Source organism: Limulus polyphemus, unplaced genomic scaffold (genome assembly GCF_000517525.1).
Source record: "Limulus polyphemus unplaced genomic scaffold, Limulus_polyphemus-2.1.2 Scaffold998, whole genome shotgun sequence".
Lineage (NCBI taxonomy): Eukaryota > Metazoa > Arthropoda > Merostomata > Xiphosura > Limulidae > Limulus > Limulus polyphemus.
This window is the reverse complement of record NW_013666608.1, coordinates 337,043-357,621: the sequence shown is the minus strand read 5'-3', so window position 1 is coordinate 357,621 and position 20,579 is coordinate 337,043. Positions and strand designations below refer to the sequence as shown.

General features: G+C 32.2%; 1 protein-coding gene across 6 annotated transcripts in view; it reads right to left on the bottom strand.

Annotated features, from left to right (window-relative positions):
• Positions 1-12,150: 12,150 nt before the first annotated feature.
• Positions 12,151-20,579, bottom strand: part of LOC106461615 (heterogeneous nuclear ribonucleoprotein U-like protein 1) — a 121,000-nt gene continuing 112,571 nt past the window's right edge. For all 6 annotated transcript variants that reach the window (XM_013921454.2, XM_022388619.1, XM_022388620.1 and 3 more), the window contains 3 exons: positions 19,159-19,310; positions 15,279-15,369; positions 12,151-15,031 (listed from right to left, as the gene is read on the bottom strand). In XM_013921454.2, coding sequence (XP_013776908.1) covers positions 14,787-15,031; positions 15,279-15,369; positions 19,159-19,310 — 488 coding nt within the window. In that variant the 3' untranslated portion in view covers positions 12,151-14,786. The remainder of the gene's footprint in view (positions 15,032-15,278; positions 15,370-19,158; positions 19,311-20,579) is intronic.

The window sequence follows — 20,579 nt, the reverse complement described above, 5'->3', positions numbered from 1 at the left end:
CAGGGCCTCCCGTGCAAACTTGAGCATGTTCAACAAACAAACTGTAGACCTCTGTTCAGTTTCTTTGTACAACATCATGACACATGGTGACTGTTTATTCCATTTGGTTCAGCTGGGATTAATAAACTTGGTAAGGATATTAAACTATCAGACTGGAAGTGATAAGGTGAAGTGTTCATCTTCACCACACCTAACCTTTTACACAACCTCAGAGGACACTTAATTACTGAAATAGTTCAGTTAGCTCCCTGTTTCATATGGATCTCTTATGATACTCCAAACCATGCTATCTAACACTGCACCAACAAATTGGCTATGAACTGTGCTGAAGTATCAACCAATGGATAAGCCTCGGCCCACTTTGTGAAGAAGTCGTTGATGATGAGTATGTGGTGATGACCTTATTTCATCTACAGTGGGAACGTGGGAACCAGCACAATTGAGATATCTGTCTAGCACAGGCTGTTTAAGGTGTAGACACAGCAGCTGTTGCTGCAAGCTTTTTCCTTTCTTGTAACTGGTTAGAAATTATTACTTTCTACCTTTTTACGACAGCAGCAGCCTCTATAATGATGGGAATATTTCTCACATCCAGGTAATGTTTTATTTTTCACTTGGAAATCCCTCGACAAACTTACCCACCAAGATGTCTTCTCAATGTGTAGAAGCATTTGCATTGTACACCTTATCATACAGACTGTGCAGATCATTTGCTTAAATGGCCAAACTCTCAATGGCACCTCTCTTCTAAGATTTGAACACGGCTTGATAGATTACTTAAATTTCCACCAGGTTGAACTGTTGGCGCAACTTGGAAAGTACTGTGTCCCAGTCTTCAAGTTTCAACTCATTCAAGTTTTCTATGGAGTCAAGGGTTTGAATGTCCAAGCTACGACCAGATGTTTGACTGCCTGCTCCTGAGACCAACCATTACAAGCAGTTACCTACCTGAAATGCTTTAAGGAATGGTCCACATTTTCTTTCACCATACCTTTGAACGTCGAGGTGAAATCTGTTTTGCCTCACTCATAGGGACCCGTGATTGTAATCAAAGCATTTCCCTTGTGGGACATTAGCTCGCTGAGATGCTATCAACACCATGGGTACAGTGCAGATGGTATGCACAAGGGCCATAACCCTTGGATAGGTAGATGGTTCCTCATACAGGGCAGTAGAGCAATAAGTACATTGTCCACCAACGATAATTCCAGTCTTTCTTGCCTAGTCTCATGTGACCTTAACCAGAGCTGGGATTGTGTTACTCTGGATATTAATAGCCTGGGATTCTTGTACATACTATCCTCTATGATCTCAGCCTTGTCAGATGCCATTCCATTTCAGTGACTTTTAGTCGTCCATGTGCTATTCTGAGTGCATCAGACATCAGCTGATCTTACTGAGTCTGCAGCTGCAGAAAGATCAAAGTTATGATTTTTTGCATCATCAACAAAAGTCCTGCATTCAGGAAAAAACGTCTACTAGACCTGTAAACTCTCTCTCATATAACTATCTTTCTTCAGTGAATATATCTCCTTCTTGGTCATGAGTACTTTTACTTGGGAAAACTGCAATTCTTTAAGCAAGAAGCATTTCTTGAAACTTGATCACACAATAATTCAAGTCAAGAGCGATACACACGTAAGAATAAAACAGAAAAATATGCAATATCCTGTGGTCATGACACCAAAACTTTTATCTTTCCTACCTACACTGTAGTGAGTTCATTTATACAGCAGACCTACCACATTTCCACCTTTAGAAATCAGTTTAAATGAACTCACTACAGTGGGATATATTGCAAAGTAATTCTGAATTTGCCTGAACTGTCTGAGTTTGCACAAAGAAATAGACTCGACACAATCTGTAATATACAATGAAACAAGTTTTATTCATATGCCACAAAGCAAAAAATTGTGTACTCTACCTTTATGGATAATGGTTAGTCATATTTACTAGAGAGGTGGATTGATAAGGCTGGTTATACTTTCTCAAGATTTAGTTCCAACCTGATTGACTTACTTAAGAGGATATTCCAGACTGATTAAATTCCATTTTGCTAAGTTGAATTGGTAACATAAGGCTTATCAAGAGTAATTATCGTTACCCACGTGATTTTATCTCCAAAAAACGAAAGCAACTTAACGACTTTATTGATCGTGTGTTATGTAAAAACTGCACATACATTTGCATATCACAATTGTGTAAGGTCAGTTGAATTGGATGAAGTGTCTTATTATCTTGTCTGATTGTTTACCTATTAAAATGACATAAAATTAAGAACAATTTTGGAACACAACAAAATGAAGACAGACATGGCATTACGCAGTCATGACTTAAAATGTTGTGTGCTTAATGGTTTTGTATTGATCTTAAAATGCTTCTCCCTAGTGGCTCAGCGATAAATATGCATGCTAATGATGCTAAAAATCAAGTTTCAATACCTGTGATGGGCATAGCCTATTACGTAGCTTTGCACTTAACAACCAAACCAAACAAAACAGAACACATTACCTCAAATTTCTTTTTATGTACAATATATATATCAGATCCATATTAAAAAGTATGGATATTGTACCAGAGAAGAATGATTTTGTTTATATACTATTGTGATATTTCCAAGTACAAACTGGAACCAATGGAGAAATATTAAAATATGTAGAAGTACAAGATTCTAAAGAGTTGTATTGCAAATAATGAAATTAAGAGGATAGAAAAAGAAAAACTCAAGCATAAATGTAAAAAAAAGTAACAACAATCTTGAAGAACAATAAAACTTGAAAAGTCAACAACTTTACAACGGTACTGACTAGCCCCTTTGCTATCATTTTAGAATTCCAATGACTGTTACAGTCAAGTAAGAATGCATCTTCACAGAAAAAGAGAATGCATGGATGCATTTATAGTATACTGTTATGTCAGATCAAACTCTCAGTATGGTATCCCGAAATATTAGATTACCTACTTCAACTATCATCTCATTATACAAATCCAATGGGAGATTAGTTCCCATCTCATACAAACCTTGTATCACTCTTCCTCTTTGATATGAGAAGGAGACAATGCTACAGAACTGTGACCAAATAAGTATAAGCTCTATGGAAATGTCAGTGTGACATGCAACTTAAGCATGTTCATAAAGGTGTTAACTTACTGCAGAAAGCCTGTAGGAACCTTTTGAAAATTTTACCTGAATAAATATGTGTACTTTTCTAATTATGCAAGGGTAAAGGTATAGCACCTTTTGCAATAGCTACATTATTCTCTTTCATATCCGGGGACAGTCGTTGGCCTAAACTTTGTGGTGTATCTTTGATAACTAGCAGAACAGAGAAGTTAGGCCTGCTAAGAACACGGGATTCTTGAACCTCAGGCTTTGAGATATATTCCCCTCAAGTTGCGAGTTGCAATGGATGGCTCGTGAGAAGAAATGTGGGCCCCAAATTCACACAAATAATATATATCTAATAACACTTTCATAGCTCACGATACAAACAATATACTACAATAACAATTTACAACTAGAAAGTGAATGATTTGGAATTTTTATTCCTGGCTTTTGCTATAAAAAGTCATCATTCCTGACCAGTGTTCAATACTATTTTTAACCCTGTGAACATAGTTTAAAGCCTGAGTAGCACTGAAATAACGAAATAGAAAAAGACTCATGGGTGTACATGTGGGGGAGGGGGCCATTTGCCTCCCCCTCGGAAAATGCGAAACATAATTCTTTCTTTATTCATTCAGCATATGTAAATGATTTTTTTATTCATTTTACAATTTCACACCACTTTGACCCCCCCCCCCTGGAAAATTTCTGCAGACGCCTTTCAGAAGACTTTCTGTTTATAGATTTGTACGACCTTAATCTTTCTACAGAAACTCGAGGAGGGTGTCTAGAAGTACTAATAGAAACAGAACATGCTCTTGACCCAGGTGTTACTCTAAAACATCTGGAGTCAGGTAGTGCTATACCACATTCTCTGATATCAATGTCTAATATTTATTGAATGATCAACCTCCATATCAACATGAATCCTTGGTATTGGTTACAGATCCAACAGCACCCAAGAAGTTGTAGATGATCCAGTGCCACCAATATCCAGTGGAGAGATGTGCTGGCACATGTCACGTTGTAATAAAATATTTCACATTATGATTTCCCAGTTGCACTCAGCAATAGAGAATTATGGTCAAAGAAAAGGTTAGCAAACTGAAGTGACATTTAAGTATTAAACAGCTTAGTTTGGAACAACACATATCTGGTTATTATTTTAAAGTGTAAATTGAACAATCATTTTTGTCAACTGCAAGCTGAAAAATACTTTTAAAATACATACTTAAAGACTGACTATCATAGCAGGTTCTTGTTTAAATTCCATAGACAACTTACTGGCTACATTATGCATCATATTACATTTTTGTTTTTTTGACAGAATTTTCAACATTTTAAATTTACTTTAGATCTATATAGTTCTTGCATTACACTTGGTCAAGTAATTCATTAAGTTGACTTTGTTCTAACTGCTTTTGCTCCTTTATTATCCCATGGAGATAACAACTGTTCTACTCAGGAGTAGAATGCCTTTAACGCTGCACATTTCGTCAAAATATCGATAGCCATTGTTCTCCTGCAGTAGGCCAGATGATATTTCGAGGTTTCGGCCTCCCCTGTATTTGAATGCTAGTTATTGTTGTTTGTTATTAAGCACAATGGGCTATCTGTGCTCTGCCCACCACGGGTATCGAAACCCGGTTTCAGGCGGTATAAGTCCGCAAATATACTGTTGTGCGACTGTGGGGGGCATTTGTTATACGTAAACTTAAGTAACAAAAGTTACATTTAAGCATCCTTGTTCCTGATCTAGAGTGAATTGGATACTGAGAATATATTTCGAGGGAATAAAGCCACTTTAATCAACTACGAATCGCGTGAACGGTGAGCGTCCAGATGCAAGTACATACACACCGTGTTTCGCCTTTGATTTAATAAAGTGTTTTCATTGTGTGTGTTACATATCAAGTCCAGTCTATTTATTTATTTGCACAAACTCAGTTTTATCTAAATTCGGCAATATTTTGTAACGTACCTTGCTGTACCGTTATAAAGTGGACTTACCAAATACTCTTTGAGGAAATCAGTTTGATCTAAAAATACCTCTTTGGTTAATCTTTATTTCAAGTTTATACTTTATTAAAGTTTCTGTATTATTTAGCTTACCTTGTGCTTTGTACAATTATCTGTTGTAACTTTTTATGCTCTACTGAAGGTTAGTGTATATTATGTTAAAACGAGTTTGGAGCCACACTATGTCGTTCAGTTCACTTTACTATGTCAAGTCATGTTCTATCTGACGACCATGTTACTTGAAAATAGCACTGCAGAATATTTTCAATTATAAAAGCTGGCATGTCCAAAGCCCACCTTACCTCCTTTCCATAAGCCATCTAGTGTACGAGGACGACGGTGTCCCAGAGCCGTTTCTACAGTCCGGTTACACAGAAATCTATAGGCACTGTATTTGGCGGCTTGATCAGGATGTTTTCACACGGAAAAAGCATGAATATACATTTCATTGTCCAGCTGCTAGAAGTACGAGACGGTTGAACAAATACGTCCTTGTATAAATTTGTCTACATGCGACTTTCTCAGATAAAACTAATTCTCGATTATGCCTGGGGCACGTGGACAGCTTTTACCACAGACTTACAGTGTACATTCTCAACTGTTACTAGACGTAACACTTAGCTTACCATGGATGGGGTACACCTTATTACAAGTCTCTTTCTGGATGGTCCTGTTATCCAAATTTGATCCATATTCCTTTTTTTCCCAATGTCATTAAGCACAAGGGACATTTCCGTTTGAAAATTCTAAATCTTCGATATGAAAATATCTTTATGATACGAGTGTACGAATATTTTGTCAGAAAGAGCCGCTACATAATCTTCCCAAAATGGAATCAATTTTCAATGACACCGTACTATTCATGAAACTGCAGACAATGTCAAAATGTAGTTCTGATACATGTCGTTCAACCAATTTACATCGGTTGCGATTCCTACGTGGCTCATTTACTTGCGTATTGAAAATCGTTTTAATATAAAGTACTCAATTCTATATTATGATTAAAGGTCTGTGTCTTAACTTTTTAAATTGTATTATTCAGTTTCATTTAAGTTACGTTCAGGTTATCCACCACGGGTATATTTTTTAAAGTTTTAATACACATACCTATTTAGTTTTCTGCCTCCTCTTTTAAGTATGTGAACTTCAGTTTGCTACTTGTGTTTTATTTAATTCTGCTGTTTATCAAGTTACACCATCAAATATCTTCTTAATAGCTGTTCATTTTTGTCACTTTTATATTTTGTAAATTTTAATGTGATAAATTTCACTCTAAGATGTGAACCATTTCTATTTGTAATTATTTTTATTGTTCTCAATACTTGTTTATTTTTGCATTTGAATTTATACAATATCGAGCTTATCCCATATTTTTTATTAATCCTAAATATTATTTGATCTTTATTCATTTGGTCCGTTTTTCATTTAATTTATGCTATTCTTTATCTAATTTTGTTGCTTCTGAGTTAATCAGCTCAGCCAGTATTGTATTTTGGTTCTATATCATTTATTCGTAATTTCACTTGACTCTACATTTTCTTGAAATTACATTATGCACTTTTTAATTTTGTTGATTTACCATATATTACATACAGTTTTATATTCAATCCTATTCCATTTTAATTTTATGATCTGGTTTAGTTTCGAACTTACTTGTTGAATGTTTCTTTTTGCCCTTGGGTAATTATTAAAAAAAAAGTTATTAATAGAAACTACAGTTACATTTGTACCCATTGAATTTAATTATTTAAACGTAATTTTAAAGTGCCAGGTTTAGGAATTTCCTGATATGATGAAGGAAGAGTGCAGTACTTGTAAAACACACCAGTTTTACCCATATATAATGCTAAAATAATATGTGTTTTTTCATCAACATTTTTTAAACGTCTTTTCTCAGTTCTGCATTTAGTTAACACTGTTGTGAGTAAAATGTAATAGGTTAAAAACTTGCATTAATTCTCACCTCGGAAGAGGGTCGATGCTCAGATTAAGGGGATCCTAGTTTCCATTGTTAAAATAAATTTCACCCTTCCCCTTTGTTCATAAAATATTGCACAAGCGTGGAATCTCAATGGAGGCATGTATTCAAAACTTCAGTCATATTGATTCTCCCCGTGTCAAATATTATCTATATTAGTCATTGGTAAAGTTGTTATTTAATTTCTGTTTTTTATTCAAATCTTAAACTAATTAATGACTGATCAATGAGGTAATTAAAATTCCCGCTATATTTATATATAACAAAATACCAGTGTAACGTATAATCCTTTCATTATATTTACGGAACTGTCCCCCAATGGGACAGCGGTAAGTCTATGGACTTACAACGCCGAAATACAGGGTTCGATTCCCCGCGGTTGACACAGCTGATAGCCCAATGTGGCTTTATTACAAAAACAAACAATTTACGGAACCCTCCTTGTTAGTTATAATTCGAGTACTAACACAGTGGCCATTTCATAGAACTAATATTCCTTAGATCATTCTTCTGTGTCATTACTTCGTAGGGTATAGATCATGCCCTAAGTGAAAATAGAGTATGACATGAAAATGAATTTCCTCTAGAAGGCATATAACGGGTACGATCACTGTCGTATATAATGTAGATATGACACTGGAACGCTTTTCTGATCTGAGAGTGTGATACAGACGCACTTCTTTTTGTTGTCATTGTGTGCAGACATCACCTTCTAGACGCCAAAGAAGGTACCCTAAAGTTTAGAATCTGGACAAAATTGAAATAAAATCCAAGTACTCTTTAATAACTTATAATCATGTAAGCTATAAAGTTTCTTATGTTACACAAGTATTAAGTCTTTTTCTGTTGTGTTCATTTTATCCTCTCATGAACTTATCTTTCTTACATTTCCATTATTGTGATACCTAGTACTTACCTGCTTGCTGATCCCAGTTTTACCTGTGAATTTGGTTACACTGATGTCTGACAGATAAGTTCAAGTATCTGCAAAATTACAGATCCAAAAATGTTGTGCAGAGTATCATAATGAACACAAACAGCCAAGGAAATGCAAACACACATGTGAACAAACAAATATAATCTTTATTCCCAATAATCATGTGTCATTTTTACTTACAAAGATGAAAGCAAAAATGATTAAATACCAAGTTTCAAGTTCGACCAGAATCCTAGTATGGTACCCCAAAATTACAGATCCAAAAATGTTGTGCAGAGTATCATAATGAACACAAACAGCCAAGGAAATGCAAACACACATGTGAACAAACAAATAGAATCTTTATTCCCAATAATCATGTGTCATTTTTACTTACAAAGATGAAAGCAAAAATGATTAAATACCAAGTTTCAAGTTCGACCAGAATCCTAGTATGGTACCCCAAATCCTTAGACTACCTTTGTAAACTATTCCAAATAACACAGTCACGAGGGAGAGAACCTTCCAATTTGCACTAATTCGAACAAGTATTCCAGGTAGTAGGCACAGACTTAGGGTCATGCTTCTATGGGATAACTGTTATACTACGTAACCTATACTTGAACAAGAGAATTAGTGTGCGTTTACGACCTTCGTACATCTGGTTTACAAGGATGTCAATAGCTACATACATGCAACTTAGAAAAAGTACCTGAATATATTGATATATTTTACACTTACAGAATGGAAAATGTGATATCAGAGACTTCCAAATTCAAACTAAAGTTAAACATTAAAACCAAATATAGCAATCTTCTGTAAGTGAAAATATATTCTATACCAGTTATATGCGGGTAGAATATGTTGATACTAACATTGTAACACGGAATATAGTGTCCTTAGAACAAGATTAAATGCCGACAACAATGTAACAATAGTATGCCGCATACCATGTTAGTTTTGTTAATAGAATGTGTTTGAGGTAAATACCCAGAGTTGCTATTGCAAATGAGTGGCCTGATAACTCTCATCCACATTGAGATTGATTTTGTTTGATGTGTGTGAATTAATTTTCCCATTTCAGTTCGTAGTACATTTAAAGCGTATTTTTTTACATTCAAATTTGATTCAAAATTATTCTATGAATCATCGTGATATTTTTAATAAGTGCTTCATATAGCACATACAGAAAGTTGAGTACATTATAATAAAATTATATAAGTATCAGCAAGTCACGTGACAAGAGCAAAAGGCGATATAAAGTTGTGGTGATACGGATTGTATAAGAACTATATTTCGAAACTGCTGTTTCGTAAGTAGTGCGATGCCACTGAGTATTTATCGTTTTTGAGAAGAGTATGTAACAACCTTTTCTAGCGCAAAGTATTCATGCACTAAGATCTTAAACATGTTTTTAGATCGCGGATTTAGAATTTACAAGACATCCCCTTTACTCAATGGCATTGGAGTAGCAAAGGAATTTGAATCAACTCGGGAAAAATATGTCCCTGGTGAAGGCATAAAGTCTAAAAATTGATTTTTTTTTTATCTTTAAAGTTCACGGTGGTTTTATTTAGTCATAATTAATGAAGACAATAATGATGACATTCGTACACATACAAGTGAAAGCAGAACGAACGATATATATAGTTTAATAATGTAAGTGCATAATTGATTTACTTATAAAAACATCTTTGCAAAGTCTTCTCGGTATACTGTAGCTGTGAAAATTAAGTCTCAAACCAAGTAGTACCGAAAATTAGCATAACCATTTTTGATTTTGGGCAATACAACGTCCTTTAACTGTAGGTTTAGTGTACAGTTAAACTTGCTCTTAGAGTTTTTTCTTCATAATGATAATTTTTGTATATAATATTCCGATATCATTTCAACACAATAAATGTTCAATCTTTACCCACATCTAAAAAGGAATGATTGTATAATTCATACACTAAGATCATAAATGTTTTTAGTTGTGGAAAGTAATGCATTTACCAATATCAATGATTTCCGTTGCTACTGACAACCTGTGACAAGTGTTCGTACTTTATGACTGAGCACCTACCAATTAAAATTTAAGCCGTCCATATACAAAATATTACCTTAGGTTAATACAACATATATGAAGTAGAAAACATGTGACAATGAATAACTGACTGGTTATAAGGGCAACAAATGATCTGTTGCTCGAAATCACCGGTCAATAATTGTTTTATTCTATCCCATCTTTTACTGTTTTCAGTTTTACTAAAATCTGATTAATTAGTTCAGACACATAGTATATTTAGCCTACACGTAAATCTTAAAGTTTAATATTTTATTGAAGATTTTGATCTCAATTTAAAAGTCAATAATAAATTAATAAGAATAGAAAGTGTTTAATTTTCATACCAATAAACGTACAAAGTACGCACCTGTCTAACTTCAACATAAAATATGCCTAGAATGTTAGCGAACTTTCCGACTTTGTAGATTAGACCTAAATGAATCAACGTGTTTTCACTATGATCCAAAATATTGTCGTTTGTAAAGTTCTACTGCCTAAACGACTCTGCAGCTCTATCTGTAAGTAACTGAAACATTTTGCCATATTTCCACATTCATTTAAGAGCTTGAGCAAACTGTAACTAGGCATAAATGAATCAGCATGTTTTTACTGTGCTGCAAAAAATTGTCGTCTTCAGAGTTCTGCTGCGAGGTCCACATGCATGGCAACGATTTTGACAACCGACAACATTGATGAGATTCGTTGCCCCAAAGGCAACGTTGAAAATATTTTATACCACATGATGCGTTCTCGAACAATCATGGCATGAATTTATTCTAGGGGCTGAATAAACTACGTTATATCACACCCCTTTTGCATTAAAATATTGTAGTTAATCATACAACTTGCTTAAGATAAATTTCATAATTCACATCACTTTCATTTAAAAAAAAACTAATAATACTTTTCTTGTTTTCAAAACACACTTTTCATTTTGTAAATTTGTAAGTGTTACAAGTTTACCCAATTGGTGTCACAACTTCATGCAGTGTTTAAAGAAATAAATCGTTGATAACGCTTACTCATAAACAATTAAAGAAACCAAATAATATGGACATCGGGCTGTTTAAAATAACACCGTCAGAAATTCAAATAAGTCAGAATTAAAAGTAGTCTTTATACAAGATTTTCTTGACGTGAAAAACTGTTTTAGTGTATATGGTGAGCTACCAACATTGTCACTATTTAGACTCGGTGAAATTTTGTTTACAAGAATACTAACGTTTTTTTGTGTTAAAAATACGAAGACGGGATACCCGAATATATAACCATTACTACTAGCAGAGACCCGATGTTTTGCGGTCAAATTAGTATCTTTATTGCAACAATGAGATAGTTGACATAAATCATGGGCCTACACTACGATCAATTATATTTCCAGTTAACTACAAGGAAGCAAACGAATGCCAAGTATTAAGCTGATGTATGAGAATTTTCAATTTCAAAATAATACAAAGAATTGTAATAATAAACAATAAAATCTATATTCGATAAAGAGAAATTAACACTGTAACTTGTGTGTTTTTTGCTTTAGTTTTTTTTGTTAGGGCTAAACTTTACCGTACTTAATATTACCAATAAATAAATTTATAATGTTATTCTACGACATAACAGAAGACGTTTTTAAAGACTTTGATAAACTTTTAATGTTGTATAAAATGTCTACTAGAGTATATTTACATCCCTTGAAATGAAGTGTGCGCGCATTTTCGGAACGGAAATAAAACTGAGTACTAAATATAATACACAATGGATTACCTGGACGAAGAAACGCTTAAATTATTCTTACGTGTTTTTAAAACTCTCGTTCAAATGAATTCATTTATGTCATTCAGTTGTGTTATTTCAACGAATCATCAGATTATTTTTCAACAAGTTTAGAAGTCGACTATCGATCTAGGACATATCACTATTGTACTTTTTATTTTAAGTACTTATTTAGAATATTTTAAACTTATATCTCAGTGCAAATGATAATTAAGATAATCGCAAAAAACAACAGATTGTTTTCTATGTTATCAATGAACTTTTAATATTTTCTTTTATGCCTGAAATGTTTAATTCTTCAGTCACAGAGTAAAATGTTTATAAATAGCTTTACTGCTGTTAAAGTAAAAAACAAAACATATTTTCTATAAATTCACTATAACCTAACAGCGGTACAATTGTATTTCTGTACAAAAACTGGTTATTACGATGTTTCTATATGAATTGAGCAGTTATCTATTTATTTACCAAATATAATTCTCATCCAGTCTCAATTTAAACTTCATTTCCAGAAAATATCACACACTACACTTGCAACTGAAGTAAGAAACACAACAGCCCAGAATGGAAATTTTGAGCAATAACAGCTCTTAAATATAAATATTCAGGTAAACAATCTCTTTAAATACTTCGCAGTAACTATACAGTTAAACTTGTTAAAACAATCATCCCTTCATAATGATAATGTTATGTAGAGATCAGACGTACTTCTATATTATTGTGCCTACACAAAGTAACGACATGAGGAAAATACCACACTAAAACATAGCACTTGAGACCTGTGGCACATGACATAATTACTAAACTTTGAAGCATAACACTGTGTAATCATCTACATATTTTGAGTAATTTGCATTTTTTAACACCAAGAGAGAGAGGGGGGAGGAGGAATATTCTCTACTTACAACAAAAAACTTACTTTAGTGCTACATACTGACTAGAGTTGTAAACTGATTAATTATACTGGTACCATTCCCTCAAAACTATATATCTTCAGGGATGAGTTAATTAATTTAAAAATTGACACATTGCTGAGTCAGTTTATACTGTAAATCTACTCCAATTTTTTCGAGGGTCTTTTTTAGCTTCCAAATTTGCTCCTTATTTTTTCACTTTTTATATCTTTATTTTGTAATAAAATCTTACTTCAAACCAAACGGAAGGTAAACTGTGATAAGTACCTGATGTAAACTTTCTACTGTTGTGTAATTTTTTACAGTGAACATACATTCTAATCTGATATAAAAGACAAATACCATATATATTGAATACTTTACAATATTTACTTGCTGTTAAGTGCTGTTTCTGAACAGTTAGTTGTTTTATAATAAACATATTCCTCACTGGCATTGCACTAAATGAGAAGAATAAAGTACATTTGAAATATAAAAAAAAACTCCCATCTGAAGCCAAGCTTGTGAAATATCTTGAAAGCTTGTGGTTAATAAATAAAAAAGTTAACTGTGTATTTTACTGAAAATTACAAATATGTAACATCACTCTGAAAATACACATAAGGTGATCTTTAAACAGACAACACAAAACCATGATGTTAACAAATCACCTTAAAATCTGCTGTACTCCATATTTAAACAGAACTATTGAATAGCAATCATTACAAAAGAATATAATGTAAAAGGAAGCCTGCATGAAGACCATCTTCCTTTCAGAGTACGATATAAAACTCAAGGAGGAAACTGGTAAGCATAAGTAAATCTAAGAAAGCCCTGTCAGTAAAAAAGTTGAAACAGAAGCAAATTATATATCTTGTGTTTTATGATTTTAAATTTATGCAAGTCTGAAACCTCTGTCAATAATATATTACAATCCATTTAAAGCTTATAAATACAGGTTGTTTCCATAACACTTCTTAACAACCTAGTAAGTGTTATTTTACAATGTTTTTTCATCTAAAATAATCATTAAAATATGAAAAAGTTCTCTTTGATTACAAAGCTTCATGTCGGTGTTTATGAAAATAGTTTTAGTGACAACTCAATGCACATTTATAGATAATTCTGTATATTGAATAAACCATGCTATGCTGTTGTGCAGTGCTTTATCCACACCTTTGAATGCTAACAGTAATTACAAAATGAAAATTTGGCATCAAAAATACTTTCATATAACTCTACCCCCAAAATACTTTTCATATATAAAAAGTATTGACAATTTAATATTACAGTTCTAGATTTTATAATTAAGATTAAAGACATATGACTAAGAACCCAATATGAGAAGTCCACATTTAAAATGGATCCATTTATTGATTTTCAACTAATACAAACAAAAAACTTGGGAATGTCACATGTATGAATGTAAGGATTTACAAACACCTAACACTTGTGTCAGAAATCTTGTGAAACATACACATAAAACACTACCACTTCTTGCAGAGTCAAAAATTACAGTTTAATCTCTCGAGTTATTACATCCTTGCTTCTACTAATGCATGGCTTGACACCAATGAAACCATATGTGATTAAATACATTCTCATATACTAGCTAAAAATTGTGAAAGACAACCAAATGCAAAAAATGTTTTTTTTCTGAGCCTTCTGCCAATGATGCTGCCCAGAAGACATAAACATTGCTATTTTATACTCTTGCATCTTTATGTCAAGGAATAGAAATTAATAGAGGAAACAAAATCCTTAACATGTTTGACAATCACACAGAACTATAACAAGTCATAACTGAAAAAGTACCCAAAATTATAACAAAATCTATCCATTATGCCATTATTTACTAAACATAACTGTCATTCCTACAAAAATTCAATGGACTGTAGTTTCTCATTAATTTTTAAGAATGATCTGAATGAAATATTTGTAGATAAACACACAATACAATAAAAAGGATGATTAATAATGTGTATGATCCAGGTCTACCAGATAAAACTAACTCCATGTGTGGACATTTAAAGATGGATGAAGTGTACAAAAAAGAATATTTATCTTCGCTGTTGGCCCTGAGACTGTCCATAACTTCCATAACTACCATATGATGGCTGCTGACCATAATATTGATTGTAGTACTGCTGGTATGATGAAGGGTTTTGCTGGTAATACTGACTCCACTGCTGGTTCAACGACTGATTCTGTTGAGGTTGCTGAGTTTGGTACGGGTTATATTGTGATGTCTGGCTGTATTGAGGAGTTTGACTATACCCTTGGCTATAGCTTTGATTACTACCTCCTGCACATTTTGGGAAAATAAACAACAGCTAAGTTCGGAGTTTAACTAAAATAATTTAATTCATATATTATAATGAGGACACAGAATCTGGATTTAGACATAAGAAAACTAAATTTTAATTTTCACTTAACTTTTCAAAACATGACCTAAAAGTTCCTTGCATTTCTTTAACTCCCAATGGTTATTACTATTATATGTGGTCTCACACAAAATAATCTTAGTGTAGTGATGCTTTTGGAGAACATACCTTGTGAAGAGCCTCCCCACCTTGTCTGGTTGTAGTTGTAATGCTGACCATAATGATTGTTAGATCCATAATTGCTGCTGCTTTGGCTTGACTGAAAAATTAAAAAAGTTTTGTATAACTTCTGCATATTTGTATTTTAAGACTTTGTAGTATTTTTGGAGATTTGAAGTTAAAAAGTTTGTGATTTCATCACTTCTTTAACTCTCAATATTGGCTCAGTCGATTCAACTGAGTTCATGTCCCCAAACCGAACTTTAGTTTCTAGACTAACTTTTTTTTATATGTTTTGTAGCAAGAGTTAAAAATATAAAACATTGACAAAGTGTAAATCTATGGTAGAATTTTACTTAGGGTTAACTAAGATTATTTTGTAAAAACACTTTGTTTATCAGTAATTGCATTTTATTTTAGTTGGCTCTTTCCACGCGGAAGGATTAAAATGCAAATGTCAAACATTTTACAGTTACGTTCAATGTCTAATTAAACAACTTTATCGTCAATGTATGCAACAGACAAGGTATCAAACATAGTTTAGAATTCAAAATATGAGTTTTAATTTCTTAATTTCAAAAGAAAATAGATAAATAAATCTCAATCTTCACTTCTCCAGGTCACATGATGTATTTGTGGTCTGAATTCTCCTTTAAAATTATATATGTTTAATAATATAACTTTCAGAGCATTCAATCAATTTGAAACACAAATTATATATAATTAGAAGCAAGAATTAAAAATTTGAACATCATATCCTCTAGCTTTGCTGAAATATCAATAAATCGGTCAAACTCAATCTTTCAAGACAGTTTTAAATATATCATCTCTACTTGGCTGATGGGCATGTTTCTAACCAATAGAACTTTTTGCCTTCTCTAGATAAACCTTATTACAGTTGTTTCTTACGATTTTTTTTGCCTGTAATCATTACTGCTCAATCCAAGCACTTAACAGAATATTTATTTAACCAATTTCTTCAACAGCTAAATAAATTATAGTAGTTGAGAAATATTCTATTCTAATGACAGACATAATTTTGTATTCTAAAGTGCACATTTGAAAGCTAAGTGAATTCTTTTTGGACGCCCAAATTTGACAGATTCAATGAGCTTACCAAGAATACCTTCTCCAGTGCAAAAACTGACTCAATTTTGTGTACTTAACATAGTTTTTTTACATAATTCATTATTGTTACATATTTTTTAACAGAATTAAGTAAAATGTAAAAATTAAAAATTTCTTAGGTTAGGTAACAAAACTCAATAACATGTATAAAATTTCTGATCAGATGTGTAGTGGAACAACCACCCCAATATTTTGAAAAATCTAAAAGGTCCACTATCTTCTGATTTTATTTTTTAAATAAACATTTGCCTTATTTTTTTCATTTTACAAGTTTGATTTAGAAGGTCCCCATAGCACTGGCTATGGCCATTTCACAGGTCTAGTTGATATGGAAGACACGCTAACATTATGTAACTGTAACCTGATCATTTGTTTAGCATAAGATCTACTGGAAACATCTAAATAAGCTCCCATGTGATTTATTGCTTTTCACATACAGTAGTGGGTCAAAAAGTAAAAAAATAAAAACAAAATTAAAAAGCATATTTAAAAAGGTTAGAAGTGAAACCATTAGGTTAAATATCTGTTACAATATGCATTCAACCTATGAAAACAAACCCATGTTATTCATTTTATTTCATACTTTTCATATCCCTATACATTGATGATTTTCCTACCTTTACGTGTTATGGTAATGAAAATAAGAGATGAAATATAAGGTTTTACCAAAAATAACTTTTATATTAATTTAGTAGGTTCTAGATGTTATGCATTTGAAATATTAAAACTGTAAGATAAAACCATTCTTGGCATGAAAATCCCATTTAACAGATTGACTTGGTAAATGCTTTGATAAATACAAAGAAAAATATTTAGTAAAAATACTTTCTTTAAAATGTGATTTTTTTCTGTACAATAGAGTTGTAATGTTTATTAAAAGAGCCAAATTTCGTGAAGAAATACTTAATGCACGCAGAGTTATAGTATGTACAGTTTCACGGTTACCAGGTTGTTCCAAGGAAAGTTACATCTATCGGCTTTGACAGGAGTTAAGTTTAAAATATCAAATAGTTTAAGATTTATCAGATAGTACCTTTTATTTATGGAATCATCAGCTGACTCTACATAACATTGATTCTTTTTATTTTTAAAAACACCCACAACTAATAAAATTAAAGTTGAAACTCTCCACCACGACTTACTACTGATGGTGACATTATCATCCTTATAGATTAGCCTGCTACACATCTACTTGGTAAGCCTAATATCAGTATGCTAAATATATCTACACTGCTCAAAACAATAAATTAATAATTGGAATTAGTAATATAAAAACTAAGACAATGCAAAGCCACTGTAATGAAATAATACAAAATCAATCCTACTACTCCCCCCCACCCCATTAATTTTCATACAAAATGAGGCATAATTTTTTATGCCTGATATTTCATTGAATATATTGTTTTTTGGAAGCATTTTTAACCCCTTTCACCCAAGTGGCATTATTTTGCCACTTACTCATTTTTTATTTTTGAAACTGAATGACCTTTATACATCACACCTTAGACTGAGACACTTCAAAAATAAAACATGAAAATCACTGACTGTTTTGAATCTAAATTTGATTTTGTGTTGTTGAAAAATGTATGATTTATAATGAAATACAATATGGTATAATTTGTAGAGTTACATAATACATTAGGTTTCACATACTTCAACTCACTTTACTGAATGAAATTATTCAATAAAATATGCAATACATATGGAAAAAAAACTAATATAAATCGATTTCATGTTACTATATTCTAATTACAAAATTTACCTTGTACTCAGTTTAAAAATTATTTATGGTCTCCATAAGCTTTAAATTATTAGCACAAATTTTTTTAAAGCAAGGTGCAAATACAAAAGTAATTACTTCAACAAAAGAAATAAGTAGGGGAAATAATAAAATTAATCTGTTACTTTTGTGTGACATACAAAACAAAACCATGACATAATTTAATTACTTGAAGGCATATGCTCATGAAAAGCTTCTCACTGAACTAGCTAAAAGCTTAAAAATTTATTATCTATAAGAGGAAGAAATTGGGCTCTGAGGAAAACAGAATATGAAAATCTCAATTTTCAGTCACTATATATTTATGACATTGTTAGCTTTACAAGTTTACATATTGTACAACAAAAAGTGCAGTTAGTAAAATTTCAGATTTTTGAAAACACAGAGTTAAAAAAAATCAGTTTTCAAACTCTCTGATAAAGAAATAATCAACAAATATGTACAAAAATCAAATATTTCCATCTATTTTATGTATGATTACAGATTCTATCTAACCAAATAGAAACTTTAAATGCTTCTATTCCCAACATAAAATTAGTGGAAAAAATAACTTCAGTTAACAGTTTAGATTTTACTATATTATTTTATCCATAAGAAAATTCCTTGAAAAAGCAAAATTTTAGACCTGAACATTTCAGTTACTTTCATTTAGTGGGTGACTTGAGGGGGGGTAAGATTAGAAAGAAATTTTGAAAACTTAATATTGTCAAGTGACTATATATATAAAAAAAAGGATACAAATTTCAAGTTAGAATGCAATTGTGTAGTCATCATACATAAAAAAAAATTAAGAGCTGATTTTTGATTCAAGAAGTTTTTTCCTGTTTATTTGAAGTATATGTATTGGACTACTTTAAATTTCATTTTTGTTTTACTGTTATAACATGCCTAGAGCTATACAGCCTCAGTAACAACATATATGCATATTCTTATAATGATTTTATTCTTATTATTAAATAAATGTCATATAATTAAAAATACCTGAGAGTAATGTCTGGCAGGTGGCGTTGACCCACCTCGACCATATGATCCACTTCTGTAATTAGATGACCCTCGATAAGACACACGAGGTGGAGGCGTTCCTCTGCTGGGTGTAATATTCCTTGGAGGGCCCCGGGGTATTGGGCTACCACCTTAATATTTTGTAACAAATATTCTTTATATGTAATTATCTTTTCAAATACAAATTAATACATACCTATATACTATATTTTATATAAAATTTATTCACTAAATTCTCAGTCAACTGGAATTACACAAATCTTTGCATTCTCGTCCTAGTAAGTGATATTCTTTGACAATAAGCCTGTGCAAAACACACCCCTCTTCTCAACAGTGTTTCAAATTAAAAGTAACACGTGATACACAGTACTATAGTAACACACACAAATACAAATCACAAACAATGAGTAATGGCAATTGGACAGTGAATTTGTAAAGATACAAAAACAAGCAAATATGTTTTACAATTCTCTAGTATTTTGTATACAAGTCCTCTGTTTTACACTGAGAATTAAACATTTTTCGCTGCTAAGTTTACACATGTATAATAATGAAATACTGTTCCAAAGTCCTGTAATGTACCTCTCAATTCAGCCAAGATTTTTGGTTCTCTTTGACTTTCTCAATTTTTATAAGTCAATACAGCATACAAATGTTCATATTAGGACCTTAAGCTCACCAAATCACAATTAAGTCCTTTGGCCTATTTATTGTTAAGATACAGAATAAATCCTGGCTCACTTAGTTGTGTGCCAAAAGGAATGGCATGACTGAACAGAATCTGAAAGTATTTGTCAACAGCTAGGGCACCATCAGTTTTGTGTACATCATTGACAGAGATGCACTCCAACTTACATCTCCAATTTTGTTTATTCTACTGTTTATTGTCCAATGCTCATTTCATTGGTCATCTACACATCCACTGAGACAACTTTATACTAATGTGTATCTTACTGTTTTCAAGGTAACCTTCACACCTGTATTTGCAGCAAGGTCGTTGGCAAGACCTATATTCAATTGTCATCTATCTTGTAAAAAAATTACCTTGAGATACTTAGCATCTATTTTGGAGAGTTTAGTTTCCTACCTTAATCAATCATGTCTATTTTTAATAGTGATAATTTTGTGCACATGGAGTATCATCAATCGGTCAAACCTTTGATTTTTACTGTACTTCTCACAAGATATTTCAGTCCTGGGAGCTATGACTGTATTCAAATTACTATTTCTGATTAGCTGGATGACAACCAACCACACTGTTATAAATTAACATTTGACTGTACTCTGGTGTTCATTTTCACATAAAGGGTGGCATTCCATAGTATTTACCTTTTATAACTTTTTTCCCTTATGATTCCAATAATCAAATAAATACATTAAATATGGTTAAAAAATTGTTG